Here is a 14,309-nt window from a genome sequence, read left to right on the forward strand (position 1 = left end):
CAAATTTTCATGTTTTCAGTTTTGAACTCTTGCAAATATTCTTTTGATTTATCTTTCTGCTTCAAGTTTTCCCCTGGTCTAGTACATCTTCTAAAAATTAGACTGCTACTGTTGGATTAGATTGAACCACTTTTGTGGATAGACCACAAGTTAGACCACGAGTTACTAAATTAAAAATCCTGTAGGAGTAAAAATCAAGAATCATAATTTTAGCTTTTTTACCAAATGAAAATAGAAAAAGGCAGTTAATTAATAGTTATGATTTTTAATATCAAGAGTAAGCATATGTATATCAACAGAATATTAGAAGAAAAGAATATTGGGCTGAATGTAGACATAGTTATGAAACTATTGTTGTAACCCTGTTAGAGTAGAATTCCTTTAGAATGATTTCAACTTTTCTGGCTTAGAAATGTAAACATGAATAGGAATCCAATAGTGACTTTTTTGGTGTGTAACTGATTATACAAATAAATTCTGTGATTTGCTTGGGCTTCCATAAAGAATACATAGATACTGAAGCTAATGCTGAAGTCATATTAGTAAAATTTTTAGAGGAAGTGTATCATATCCATTTTGTAATGGTGAAACAGATTTTGATCACCATGTCATTATACTTTTATTATTCTCTTTCAATAAAGAAATTATATTAGAGATTAGAATATTTTCAAGAATTTTATTGGGAATGAAAAATAATTGAAAAAAAACCATTCTTTTTAAATATTCAAATTAAGCATGGATTTTCCTCCTTAGCTCATCTTTGTGGAGAAGGATGGAATCATATTGGAGATGCATGCCTACGGATAAATTCCAGCAAAGAAAATTATGACAATGCTAAACTTTATTGCTACAGCCTGAATGGAAATCTTGCTTCACTGACAAGCTCAAAAGAAGTAGAATTTGTTTTGGATGAAATACAAAAGTATACACAACAGGTATTTTAAGTATCTGGGATTATATTTTTTGCTATAAACTCAGAATTTTTCAACTATTACCCTAAAACACTCAGGTTTTTAAATCATTTTTTTTCCTCACAAATTTTTGTAAAGACATTTGGAATGGATTGCAGCATCAGAAGGAAAAGATTCTGTTTTTGTGATTGTGATAAATTTCTACAAATTACTGTTGTCTTTTTGAACAGTTAAACTTCACATTGCCCAGCCTTTGAATATGCTATGTTGGAATAAAAGTGGCTACTTTCAGAAAACTATTGAGAGAAAAATTTGAAATTATAAAATTATGTTGAAGATTATTGAAACATTTGGCACCAAAGAATGTAGTTGTATAGAGAAGTCACTTATAGACTTCCCATGCAGAAGATATTTGTTTTTAGGTAAAAAAAATCAAACAAGTTCTATTGGATAAATAGTATATTTCAAGTGAGCAGTGGCAGTAAATAGCAAGTAATTCTGTAAAATGAGAGGTACTCTAATATTTTTTCAACTCCTGATTTATGATTTTATGATAAAAATCTGAAACTCATTTCATTTATGATATAATATAGTTTTAGAAAACTCATATATAAGTGTGTATATAGATATTATACATATTGTATATGTATGTTATTTCCCACATAAATAGAACTTTACAAAAAATAAACATTTCATAAAAGTTTATTCAACACATAAATGAATGGCAGATTTCCTTTACTAACATTTCTCCTTCATGTAATACAATTGGTATTTCATGTGAGCATATCAGAATAGTAAGTGAAGGACATTTTGGCCTGTAGAAACTAGTTCTGGATTTTAAAAAGATAATAAATCACGAAGTGGAAAATTTCTGTACAGATAATTAAAAGATATAGTAGGAAAGAAAAAATAATTTGACTATTAATATGTACATTTCTACATAGACATTTTCTACATAGAAAATGTCTATGTAGAAATGTACATATTAATAGTCAAATTATTTTTCTTTTCTTCTTTTTCAGTTGGAACAATAATTTATTGATTAAAACTATAAAATGACTGCAGAACATATACAGAAGTTGCAAATTATTAATTTTACAGAAATTCTTACTTCCCTTACTTTAACACGGAGCTGCTAATACTTGGAGTTTGGTAATTTTAAAGGGAAAGAACCAGGAATTGTTCTAACAATGTTTTTCCTTTGAATGTATTAATGTTTTAAAACTTGGATATACTTGATTGAAGCTAATACTATCCATTTGCTTGTATAAATTGATAAAATATTTAAAATTACATACTGCACTATGCTGTGCACCCTTGGATGTACAATAGGATTTGTTTTATACTGCCTTATGAATTTGTAGGCAGACTAAAAAAGCAATTATGAATAGTAATTAAAATTTATATAAACATAGCAGTTGATTTGCAAAGCCATTATATTATAAATATAGAGAACTTTTTCTGAAAGAGATAGCAGTATCATTTTGCCTTTTGTGATTGTTGTTTTAAATTTTTTATTGTAAATATACCTTAAATATAGAAAGTACTTTTGAATTTAAAAAACAGTTAACAAGGTAAATTTGTAAAGTTTTTCCATTTTATGCTAGTGGAAAGCATAGAGCTATCAAAGTTGATTTATTTCATGTTGCAACATCTGCTTAATTTCCTTTACTGTCAGATGGGGAACAAATTATAGAGTATCCCACTTAAAATCAGCCATGTTTAATGTAATGTTGTCTTTCAAAATACCTTTATTATCACTAAGAGCAACATCACTAGCTTTTCTCAAATACTGATGACTATGGTATTTTTTTTTTTCTGATTGCTTGCTACCTTGTTTAACCCTACCAGCTTTGTTTTTACCCCTAACCTCGAAATGTATTATTTTGAATAAACATATTGTTAAAGTCTGAAATCAAACTTTCTGTGCCAAGACTAACATATTGGCATTGGTTTGTGGCATTATTTACTGACTTTTCCCTCTGGCTTATTATTAAAGTGGCACAAATATTTACACTGGTAATATTTACAAATATTTACACTGGTAAATATGTGACAAAGTATAGATTTGACAGTTTGCTGACTAGTATGTCCTACAAATGAAAAATGGTCATTTGATTTCTTTGGAAAGGCAAGCTTTAGCAAAATTTCACATTTAGAAACTTTTGCAAGGTAACATCTCCCCAGGAATATATTTAAAGGCATTACATCCTGAGTCAATGCAGTTCTATATATTTAAGATATATAACAGCAAAGGTAGATGCATTCATTATTCTCTTGGGATGTCTTGGTTAAAATGCCCATTTATTTATCAGTAGCTTTTAATGAAGTATTTATGCTGTGCTGACTTAGTTTCCTTTTTAAAGTATTTTTCTTTCGATTCTAACTTTGTGTCCAATTCAGTTTATTTGGTAAAAGTGTACTCTGAATGTGTTGAAAGAAGCTATGCAAGCTCCCTTTGAGTCTGTGATTTTTTTTTTCTTCTCTTTTTCTTGCTTAAAAATTCTAATCATGATAGATCAGGGAAAAATTTCTTCTAAAGTGACTATATTTTGTTTTAGATAGTGCAGAGATTATAGGCAAAACCACTGTAATATAAGACACTAAAAATCTAAGGTATCCTTTTTGGATTCACTTCTATTATTATCAAGGACTTTATAAATGTTATAGTATCTTGTTATATAAAGATGTTTTAGAATTATATGTACATACGAGTGGTATTTGAATGTTAGGTATGAAACTGTACTGATATTTTTTATTATTCATGTAATCATTAAGTTAGATCTCATCGGTTGTCTAATCATATGTGTACCTTAAATAGGAATCCCCTTTATAACCAACTACTCAAAGTAGCAATCTAGAGCTTTTTTTTTTCTTTTTTTTGAAGAACTCAATAATTTACAAAGTATTGAAGCCACCTATTCTATTGCTGGTCATTACTGGTCATTTCTTATATGATCTACGATCTAACTATTTAAGTTTGTTCCTTTAGTTTTAGCCTTATTGATTGTACAAGTAGAAAAATGTAACTCTTCTTCCATATGACAACCCCTAACAAATTTAGACTATGCTGACTCATTCCAATGTACAATTCTCTAGATTTCCTCCAAATTATTTATTTTGAACCATTTTTAGCTATTATTATAAAGATGAATTTTGTTAATAGCAGTAAAATTTATAATTTTTTTCTATTAGATTTAATCCTATTGACATCATCTTATACTAAAGGAAGTTTTAAACAAACAAAAAGATGCAATTCACCATTGTCATATTGTAGAAAAATAGGCACTCAGTGGAACTGTAGACTGCTACAAAAATGTTGGGGTGTCACCTGTGTGACTTAATTATGGTACTGTTAAGATTTTATTTTAAAAACATCATTAAAAGGAGAGAAGGGAATAGTTTTGCAGAAATATTCATAGCTGCCATTTTTGTAATATCAAATATATCTAATAATTAGAAATGACTTAAAATTATGCCCTATGAGAATAAAGTAGGAATTCTAATCTATAGATAAATTTCAAGGGAATTATGAATTTAAAATTATATTTATAAATGTCATTCTATCATTTGTTTTTATTTTATCCTTGTATATTTTATTTTATGCTTTTAAAAGCCTTATCTTGAAAGGCATTCCATAAGATTTGCTGAATGGCAAAGAGATTTGCACAGCACAAAAGAGTGAACAGCTTTTAATGTAAAGAATTGTTGTGGTGCTTTAAAAGTGAAAGTATGAAACACTAAAGGACATAGGAGAAAAATTATGTGAAATAACGAAATGTGAGATTTATAAAACCAGAACTAAATGTACTTGAATTGAAATGGCATTAATCATTGGTAATAGAATGTTATTTGGATGTAAGATGTCACTGAGAAAGCCCAATTTTTGTTAGTTTTATGCTAATTCATTAAACTATTTCATTAAACACTAAAAGTTTATGAAAGATTTTAATCTTAGCTTTATATGTTTAAATGAATATTTTTATTGATGATTATAATGTTAATAACAAACCTTTAAAATCATCACCACATTTTGTTATGCATATTGACAAGAGATCTCAGCTTCTTCTAGGCTTTGACCATCCTTAACTTAATCATGTAAGAATGTGCTGCTTTTTTTTTTTTTTTTTTTTACATTGATCTTCAGGTATCTGTGTTCCTTTCCATCTTTTATAAAGTTCCTTTTTCATCCCAGTTTTTTAAACAAATTCCTCATTTATTTCTTATTATTTAAATTTATCATAGACTTTTATTCTTAATAACCTCCCATCCTGACACCAAATACATTGTAGATGGAGTTGTGAAATGATCCAGCAATTCTGGAGAACAATTTGGAACTATGCCCAAAGGGCTTTAAAACTGTGTATACCCTTTGATTCAGCAGTCTCACTATTGGATCCCAAAGAGAGCATAAAAGGGGGAGGGGAAAAGACCTGCATGTACAAAAATGTTTGTAGAAGCATTTTTTGGAGTGACAAGGCATTGGAAATTGAATGGATGCCCATCAGTTGGGGAATGGCTGAATAAAGTATGGTATATGAATGTAATGGAATAATATTGTTATGATGAACAGTCTAATTTTAGAAAAATTGAGAAACATTAACAGGAATCAATGCTGAGTGAAGTGAGCAGAATCAAGAGAATATTATACACAGTGACAACAATTTTATGTGATGATCAACAGATGACTCTTCTCAACAATGAGATGATTCAAGGCAATTCTAATAGACTAAATGGAAAATGTCATCTGCATCCACAGAGAAAACTATGGAGACTGAATACGGATCAAATCATAGTATTTTCATCTTTGTTTTATTTTTCTTTCTCATAGGTTTTTCTTCTTTGGTTTATTTATTTATTTATTTTTTGCACAACATGACAATTATGGAAATATGTTTAAAAGAATTGTACATGTTTAGCCTATATTAGATTGTTTCCTGTCTCGGGAAGGGAAAGAAGAGAGAAAAATATTTGGAATACAAAGTCTTACAAAAATGAATGTTGTAAAATATTTTTACATATAATTGGAAAAAATAAAATAATAGAGAAAAAAGAAATTCCCATCCCAGCTGAACCAGTCTTCTGTTTAGAATCTTTTGAAACATGAAATTTTCTACAGAAAAAGTTTAGAATTTCTTAGCTACTCTACTTTGAGAAGAAATAGTTCTTCACTTTAATACAAATAGAAGTCTTCTGTAATAATTGTTCATTTTCTGAACCAGCTTTGTGATTTGCATTAGGCATTTGTTATCCAATTCCTTCTTTTGATTAAGCAAAATATAGTATGTTTTGGGCCTGATTATTTTTATTATGTTTCTACTCTGATTTTTTCCTCAAGTTTATAGATGTTTACAAAAGAATATATCTTATTAACATTTAATGACATTTTAGCATTTTTAATCTAATGATTTTATTTCCTTGGGGTTTAAATTCTAAATCTGTAAGAGGAAGATGATAGAATTTATTTTGCTAATTCACAGGATTGTTGGGGAAAAACTGTTTTGTAAACATTTAAATTTTAATACATTATAGGTATGTAAGTTATTATTCTTTAGCAAAAGAGTGACAAAGGAAGATTTTTCTGTTTTCAATTTGAAGAGTGGAATGAAAAAGAGAGACACTATATATAGGAATATTTATAATGAGATTACTTCTTGGTAATATGATATTTATTGGATAGTGGCCATGGGAAGGAAAAAGATTTTAGGTATGTGATAACAAAAAACCTCAAACATATATTGAAACCTCACTCACAGGAGGTTTGAACAGAAATTAGATAGGGAGTATATATGGAGAAAAGTGCTAGAAAAAGGCAAATTGTGATGAGTGGCAGCTGACACAGAAATGAGTCAAAAAAACTAGGAAAGAAGTCAACTAAAATGAAATTATAGCGGTATTTTAGTATTGGAGAAAAGTAATATGTCCTAAAATCTTCATTATGCTATCAGTACTCTGCATAAATTACTTGTGAAATATCTCAATATTATTTCTGTAGATTGATTACAAAAATATAGAGAAAATCCATTTTTAATATGGCAAATTTGGTTGTTTATCCTAGTCATTGAGAGATGCTAGAATGATTTTGTTCTTACAATGTACACTTTTTATATTAAATGTACCACTGTTCTAATGAAATATTTTGTGTTGTTTTTCTTCCTTATGGTTGTGCAGAAAGTGTCTCCTTGGGTAGGTTTACGCAAGATTAACATATCTTACTGGGGATGGGAAGACATGTCCCCTTTCACAAATACAACCCTACAGTGGCTTCCTGGTGAACCAAATGACTCTGGATTCTGTGCATATCTAGAAAGAGCTGAAGTAGCAGGTCTAAAAGCTAACCCTTGCACGTCTGTGGCAGATGGACTTGTCTGTGAAAAGCCTGTTGGTAAGCAATCCACTAAGTTAATATTTTTGAAAAGTATAGTCCTCTAGGGCCATTAAATATTTTTTGAATATATAATGTGTAAAGAACGCTTTTTATGTCATTTATTTTTTTGGTGCCTTTTACTGTAATTTTTTGTCTTAGTATTAATAGTGTCAAGATAAAGTCAATATATATTATCTTTTAACTTAAAAGCATCTTTTTAAATGAGGTTGGCTGCATGCAATTAGTTTAGTTTCATAATAGTTATCCATACAGCTTCTTCCACTGAATTTGTCATAACTTTACTGAAAATATTACTTTGTCATCCTTTTTCATTTTAAGTTTAGTTAGAATCACAGTCTACCCTGATTCCCATCATGGCATGTAGGGTTTGAAGTCTATGCTATGCTAACTAAGTTATGATAAGTTTGACTTATCTTAGAATGACTTCAATGATGGGTTTATATATATAATACGTATATATATATATATATATAATACGTATATTTATTTATTTATTCATTTATTTATTTATTTATTTATTCATTCATTCATTCATTCATTCATTCATTTATTTATTCATTTATTTATTTATTCGTTTATTTATTTATTTATTTATTTATTTATCTATTTATCTATCTATTTATTTATTTATTTATTTATTTGTTTGTTTATTTACTACAACAAGTCTTTCTAGATTTTCAAAGGCTCATTCTCAGGTTTTATTCAGATTGATGATTTGTTTTGGCTATAGCCTGTCATAAATTATGTCTAATGGGGTATAAAATACTTCTGATACGAATTGGTTAGGAGAATACTTCAGCCAGTGAAAATAAAGATAGTAAAATATTGATTGATTCAAGAAGTTACATTATGAATAAATAAAATAATTTATATTGTAATAGGATCCTTTTGTAATGTGTAGAACATTTGAGTTTCTTTTAATTCATTTTATAGGGAAGATATTAAAAGTAGGAAAAATGGACACTAATGAATTAAAACTAATTTAGAATGCTTTACTTGAACATGTGTTAGTTTTTCAATCAAAAGGAAATTACATATTATCTGTAAGTTTTTGAATTTTGTTTAAATAGAAAACGTAAAATGTTTATTTTAATTAAAATTTTGGAATTGAAATCATGCTTTCCATATAACATTTTATTGTATTTATGTTTGTTATACATATATGATGCTAGGATGTGGTTCATAATATTTAAGAAAAAAAATCAATGCTGTAATTAATTATGTGCTCTTCACTTGTATGCCACAGATTAGAAGGCCATTGTTTTATGACCAATTATGGGAATTAAAATCATACTTTGTGTCTATGAAGAATTATATTTTTTAAAAATTTTAAAAATTCACTATTAAGGCATTTCAATTAGTTTTCAACATCCTCTTTATTTTTATTTATCTTATAATGTGATTTTTTGACTTCACCATGAATTAAGTGCATTCATTAAAAATGACCATTTTATGTTAGAAATTTAGCTAAAATATTTTTTTAAAGTACTAGCTTTTTTTAAAAATAAGAATGAGAATGAGAACAAATACTTTTTATTTATTGGTGTTTTCCACATAGTAGATGCTTACACTTTTTTTTGTTGTTGTTGTTGTTGTTGGTTTATTTCAGTTAGTCCCAACCAAAATGCAAGGCCTTGTAAAAAGCCATGTTCCTTAAGGACAACATGTTCTAACTGCACAAGCAATGGCATGGAATGTATGTGGTGCAGCAGCACAAAACGATGTGTTGATTCAAATGCCTATATAATCTCTTTTCCATATGGGCAGTGCCTGGAATGGCAAACTGCCACTTGTTCCCGTAAGTACTGCAGTAGCCTGAAAATTATCTATTAATTATAAATGATGTTAATTTTTGTCCCTGACAAAAAAGTTAAAAACAATAGTTTTAGCTGATATTCTGTCTCACTAATGTTTGTATAATCTAATTGTTTGTCGCATTTTTTAATTTAGAAAGAGAAATTATATTTTGATTAGTAGGAATATTTAGAACCAAGTTAATACTGACTCATATTTATATAGCACTTTAAAATGTGTGAAGTTCTTTTTGAAAACAACCTCATAAGATAGATATCTTCATAATTATTTGTATCCTCATTTTTCAGATAAGGATATTGTGAATAGTGAATTAAAGTGATAGAATCCTTTCTGTACTTTTATTTAAATCTGTACAACCATGTTACTCTTATTAAGTGACATTTAATATTTCCCTCTCAATGTTAATCTGTAATCTACAACCATTTGTTAAGCAACTACTATGTTCCAAGCACTATCCTATTCACTTAATTAAATGGGAACATTTGGGAAATTGCAGAAACTCCAAATTACACATGAATACCAATAAATGACATAGAAAAATAGAGAAAAACAGAAATGCATAACATGTCTGTGTGTGTGTATGTGTGTGTGTGTGTGTGTGTGTGTGTGTGTGTGTGTATAAAACATTGTATAATTTCACAATATTTTACTTTTAATTCCATAATAATTTAGACTTCTTTTCTGATATGAAAAGGAATCAAAAATTTTATGTGGATTTTCCTGATCATAGGGGTGCTATGCTCTTAACATATTCACTGTTATCACAATTAAATTACTAATTTTATTTTATTGAATTAGAAAAAATAATAACAAAATTCATTAGGAAAAACAAAAAGTCAAGAATATCAAAGAAAATAATAAAAAATGCAAAGATAGGAGATTTAGCAGTAATAGATCTTAAACTAAAAAGCAGTAATCATCAAAACCATGTGTTACACCATTTATTGAAATAAGGTGAAAATAGATATATGATGTAGATATAGATATTTTATAAGAAAATTAGAACATAAAACATGTTATTTATAAAACTTATAGATAGGTGATCAATTTATGAATAAATAAGAAATGGAGAACAAAGTGAAGTGTAACATGGATCACTTTGATTACATTAAATTAAAAAGATTATGTAAAATAAAATAGATATAGGCAAGATCAACAGAAAAACAGAAAATTAGGAGATTGTATAGATAGTTTATCAGATAAAGCTCTCATATCTAAATTAACATGTTTTGTTAAATTTATATATGAATCATTCCTCAATTGATCAATAGGAATATGAACAGACTGTTTTCCAATGAAAAAATAAAAATAATTATAGTCATATGAAAGCATGCTTTAAGTCATCATTGATATACATACCCATCCACACAGATAGATGTATATCTCACTATCTCTATTTCCTTAGTTATTGTGTTTTGATTAAATTATGGTTCTAAAGATTTGAAGCAAATAAACAAGTCATAATGAACAATTTATCAAAACTCAAAGATTAAAATATTTAAAACCTATATAACTATATATTACTTTACTTTGTTGTAAAATTAACATTAATCATACAGGATATAGTAACATGCTCTAAAATTTACATATAGAACATAAAAATACAAAACTAACTTGATAGATTAAACATAAAACCAGCATGTGACTTAAACTATTCTTTAATAAATGATTAATATTTGTTATTTAGAGCAATATTTGCTTTTGAAGAAGTCGATAAACATTAATTACATATTTAATGAACAGGAATGAACAAGTCTAGCTACCTCCTATACTGTGATATTACATACTCTCTCAGATGTAACTCCTTTCTTATTCTAACTCTGTAGATCCTTCTGGTGTCACAGAAGTTCCTTACTAAATGGCCAGGTTGGTCTGATAGACAAAACACCTTTGGGTGAATAGATATTGGATAGTTTTCTTAATTTCCAATTCCTGGATATAATTACTTATAACTTCTCTAACTCATGACTTCAATATTCATTGGGGTGGATCCCAAAAACTCAGGTTATGTTTTTACCAGTGTCACAATTAAAAAATACATAACAAACCCACAAATTCTATAAATTACAAAGAAAACCAATTCCATTAAATTGATACTAAATTTGTCTTTTTTAAAATTTGTGGACTTAAAACTTTGACCTAGATTATAAGGTAAGCTTAAAACAGTATATACTCTTTCTATTTTTCTTTTGTGTTTAAATTACTGAATAATATTATATAGGCAGAAAAAAGTGAGGTTTTGTTCTTGATTAGGTAAGACAGAATCAGAGAAATGGTGAATTGGGAAACCATGAAAAATATGTATATTCAGTAAATTTATTTGATGCACACTGCTTTGCATACAGGTACTCAGTGTATATTAGTAATTTAGAAATAGTCCTTTTCCTTTAGCTTATCCTAAAAACACAGTGTTTCTAAAGATGTGTTTTATTCACATTACTCTCATCTTCAATGTCTCCATGGAGAAAAGAAGGCTAAATTTTCAATGCAGGAAAAGCTATTGTTATTAAGATTAAAGGATCATATAATTGACTATTTAAAGAAGACAAAAGAAAAATATAGTTTTGTATGCAGGAAAATGGAAGTTAGATTTTTTTGAAGGAGAAAAAGTAAACAATGAGATAAAAATAGTATGTGTAGTTATTTGAACTTTAAAGAAATCATTCTGCAGATTTATAGAAATGGTGTATGTAAAAAAGTATAAATCAAATATAAATTGTTCAATAAAAGTTTAAATAAGTTGATATTTGAGACCCAAGAGTTATATTAAGTTTAGGTTATTTTTGTATTTCGAGGTATGGATAAATTTGTATTTAGTCTTCTTGTTTGGGAAGATATGAAATCAAGATTAGTGATCTAGATAAATCTATCACATTTCTGTTAATTTTTTTTATGGAAGCAGAATTAATATACATTTTCATCTATAGATAGTTAGGTAAAACATTTTCTTGCATGAATTATTAAGGTACCATCGTGTCATTGTGAACAGCACAATATTTGGAGTAGATATGGATTAAAATCCTGGCTGTTCTATATTATTATCATTATCCTGAACAGGAGTTAGAGTCTATTCTGTAAAATTGTGCTTGGTCAGGAATTTTTTTTTTTTGAAGGGGAAAGTAACCCTTTGACAGAATGATAAAGCTAATGTTACCCTTCTCAGGATAATGTATTTTTTAAAATTTATAAAATAAATTACTTAAGATTTCTAAGGAAATCAGTAATATTGAAATGTGGTTATAAAAACATAAAAATCGGGACTTCCGGCCAAGATGGCGGCGTGGAGGCATACAGCTGCTTGAGCTCCTCGTTTTCTCTCAGAACTTACTTCATGACAAGCCTCTGACTTAATGCTTGACCCAGAAAGAAATCCACAAATAATCACCAAGAGACGACATCCTTGAAAGTTGCCAGAGAAGGTCTGTGTTTGCTCGGGGGAGGGTCAATCAGACTGGGTACAGACTGAGGGCAGGCAGCCAGAGCAAGACAGGCAGCTCACAAAACTCAGACCTGAGGGGGGAGGGGTAAAATCTCTGCCATTTCTGGGAAAAGGCTTTTACCACAGTGTGGATACTCTGCCTTGGCAGCAAGATAGGATCAGTGGAGAGGGTGTAAACACCGGAGGTGAAGATTAAAACCCCAGAAAGCTAGCGTCTCTCAGAGCCCAGCCACCCCTAACCCCCACCTGGAGTGACTCAGTGCATTCTCAGAGCCTCAGAGTGTACTGAGAAGATTCAGTACAGTTATTGCTGTTCTGTTAGTGGCTCTCTGCTGCCCTACCCCCAGTCTGTAGAGGAAGCCCATTAATACCATCCAGCCCCATCCCCCACAAAACAGACCAATTGTTTCTCTTGTCAATTTGTTTTCTTCGATTCCTACTCTGATAAAATGAACAAAAAATTCAAAAGGGCTCTAACTATTGACAGCTTTTGTATGGAGAGAGAGAAGACTTCAAACACTGAGGAGACTAAAAACAGACTGTCCCCAGAGGAATCCCCTAAGGGGGATATGAGCTGCTCCTCAATACAAAAGAACCTCATAGAGGAAATCAAAAAGGCTCTCACAAGAGAGCTGGAAGAGAAATGGGAAAAGGAAAGGGAAGCTTGGCAAGAGAGCCTAGAGAAGTCATCCCATGCATTTAAAGACAGAGTGGATAAAGAAATCAAATCATTGAGAAACAAGATTAGTAAGCTGGAAAAGGTAAACAACTCCAAGGAAAACAGGATTAGTGAGCTGGAAAAAGAAAACAGCTCCCTAAAAAATAAAATGGATAAAATGGAAAAAAATTCCATAGAAGATAAAAACTCAATTCGACAATTACAAAGAGATATGAAAAAAGTGAGTGAAGAAAATACATCATTGAAAATTAGACTCGACGAATATAATAAAGATGACAATACTCCCCAAACTAATCTATTTATTTAGTGCTATACCAATCAGACTCCCAAGAAACTATTTTAATGACCTAGAAAAAATAACAACAAAATTCATATGGAAGAATAAAAGGTCGAGAATTGCAAGGGAACTAATGAAAAAAAAGTCAGAGGAAGGTGGTCTAAGTGTACCTGATTTAAAGCTATATTATAAAGCAACAGTCACCAAAACCATTTGGTATTGGCTAAGAAATAGACTAGTTGATCAGTGGCATAGGTTAGGTTCACAGGGCAAGATAGTGAATAAAAATAGCAATCTAGTGTTTGACAAACCCAAAGATCCCAAATTTTGGGATAAGAATTCATTATTTGACAAAAACTGCTGGGAAAACTGGAAATTAGTATGGCAGAAACTAGGCATGGACCCACATTTAACACCACATACTAAGATTAGATCAAAATGGGTCCAAGATTTAGGCATAAAGAACGAAATCATAAATAAATTGGAAGAACATGGGATGGTTTACCTCTCAGACTTGTGGAGGAGGAAGGAGTTTGTGTCCAAGGGAGAACTAGAGACCATTATTGATTACAAAATAGAACATTTTGATTACACCAAATTAAAAAGTTTCTGCACAAACAAAACTAATGCAAACAAGATTAGAAGGGAAGTAACAAATTGGGAAAAAATTTTTACAGTTAAAGGTTCTGATAAAGGCCTCATCTCCAAAATATACAAAGAATTGACTTTAATTTATAAGAAATCAAGCCATTCTCCAATTGATAAATGGTCAAAGGATATGAACAGACAATTTTCAGATG

General features: G+C 29.4%; 1 protein-coding gene across 4 annotated transcripts in view; it reads left to right on the plus strand.

Moving 5' to 3' along the window:
- Positions 1-14,309, plus strand: part of ATRNL1 (attractin like 1) — a 1,155,405-nt gene that overhangs the window by 208,065 nt on the left and 933,031 nt on the right. For all 4 annotated transcript variants that reach the window (XM_074295693.1, XM_074295689.1, XM_074295690.1 and 1 more), the window contains 3 exons: positions 754-935; positions 7,083-7,296; positions 8,909-9,097. In XM_074295693.1, coding sequence (XP_074151794.1) covers positions 754-935; positions 7,083-7,296; positions 8,909-9,097 — 585 coding nt within the window. The remainder of the gene's footprint in view (positions 1-753; positions 936-7,082; positions 7,297-8,908; positions 9,098-14,309) is intronic.

This window comes from Sminthopsis crassicaudata, chromosome 2 (genome assembly GCF_048593235.1).
Source record: "Sminthopsis crassicaudata isolate SCR6 chromosome 2, ASM4859323v1, whole genome shotgun sequence".
Classification (NCBI taxonomy): Eukaryota; Metazoa; Chordata; class Mammalia; order Dasyuromorphia; family Dasyuridae; genus Sminthopsis; species Sminthopsis crassicaudata.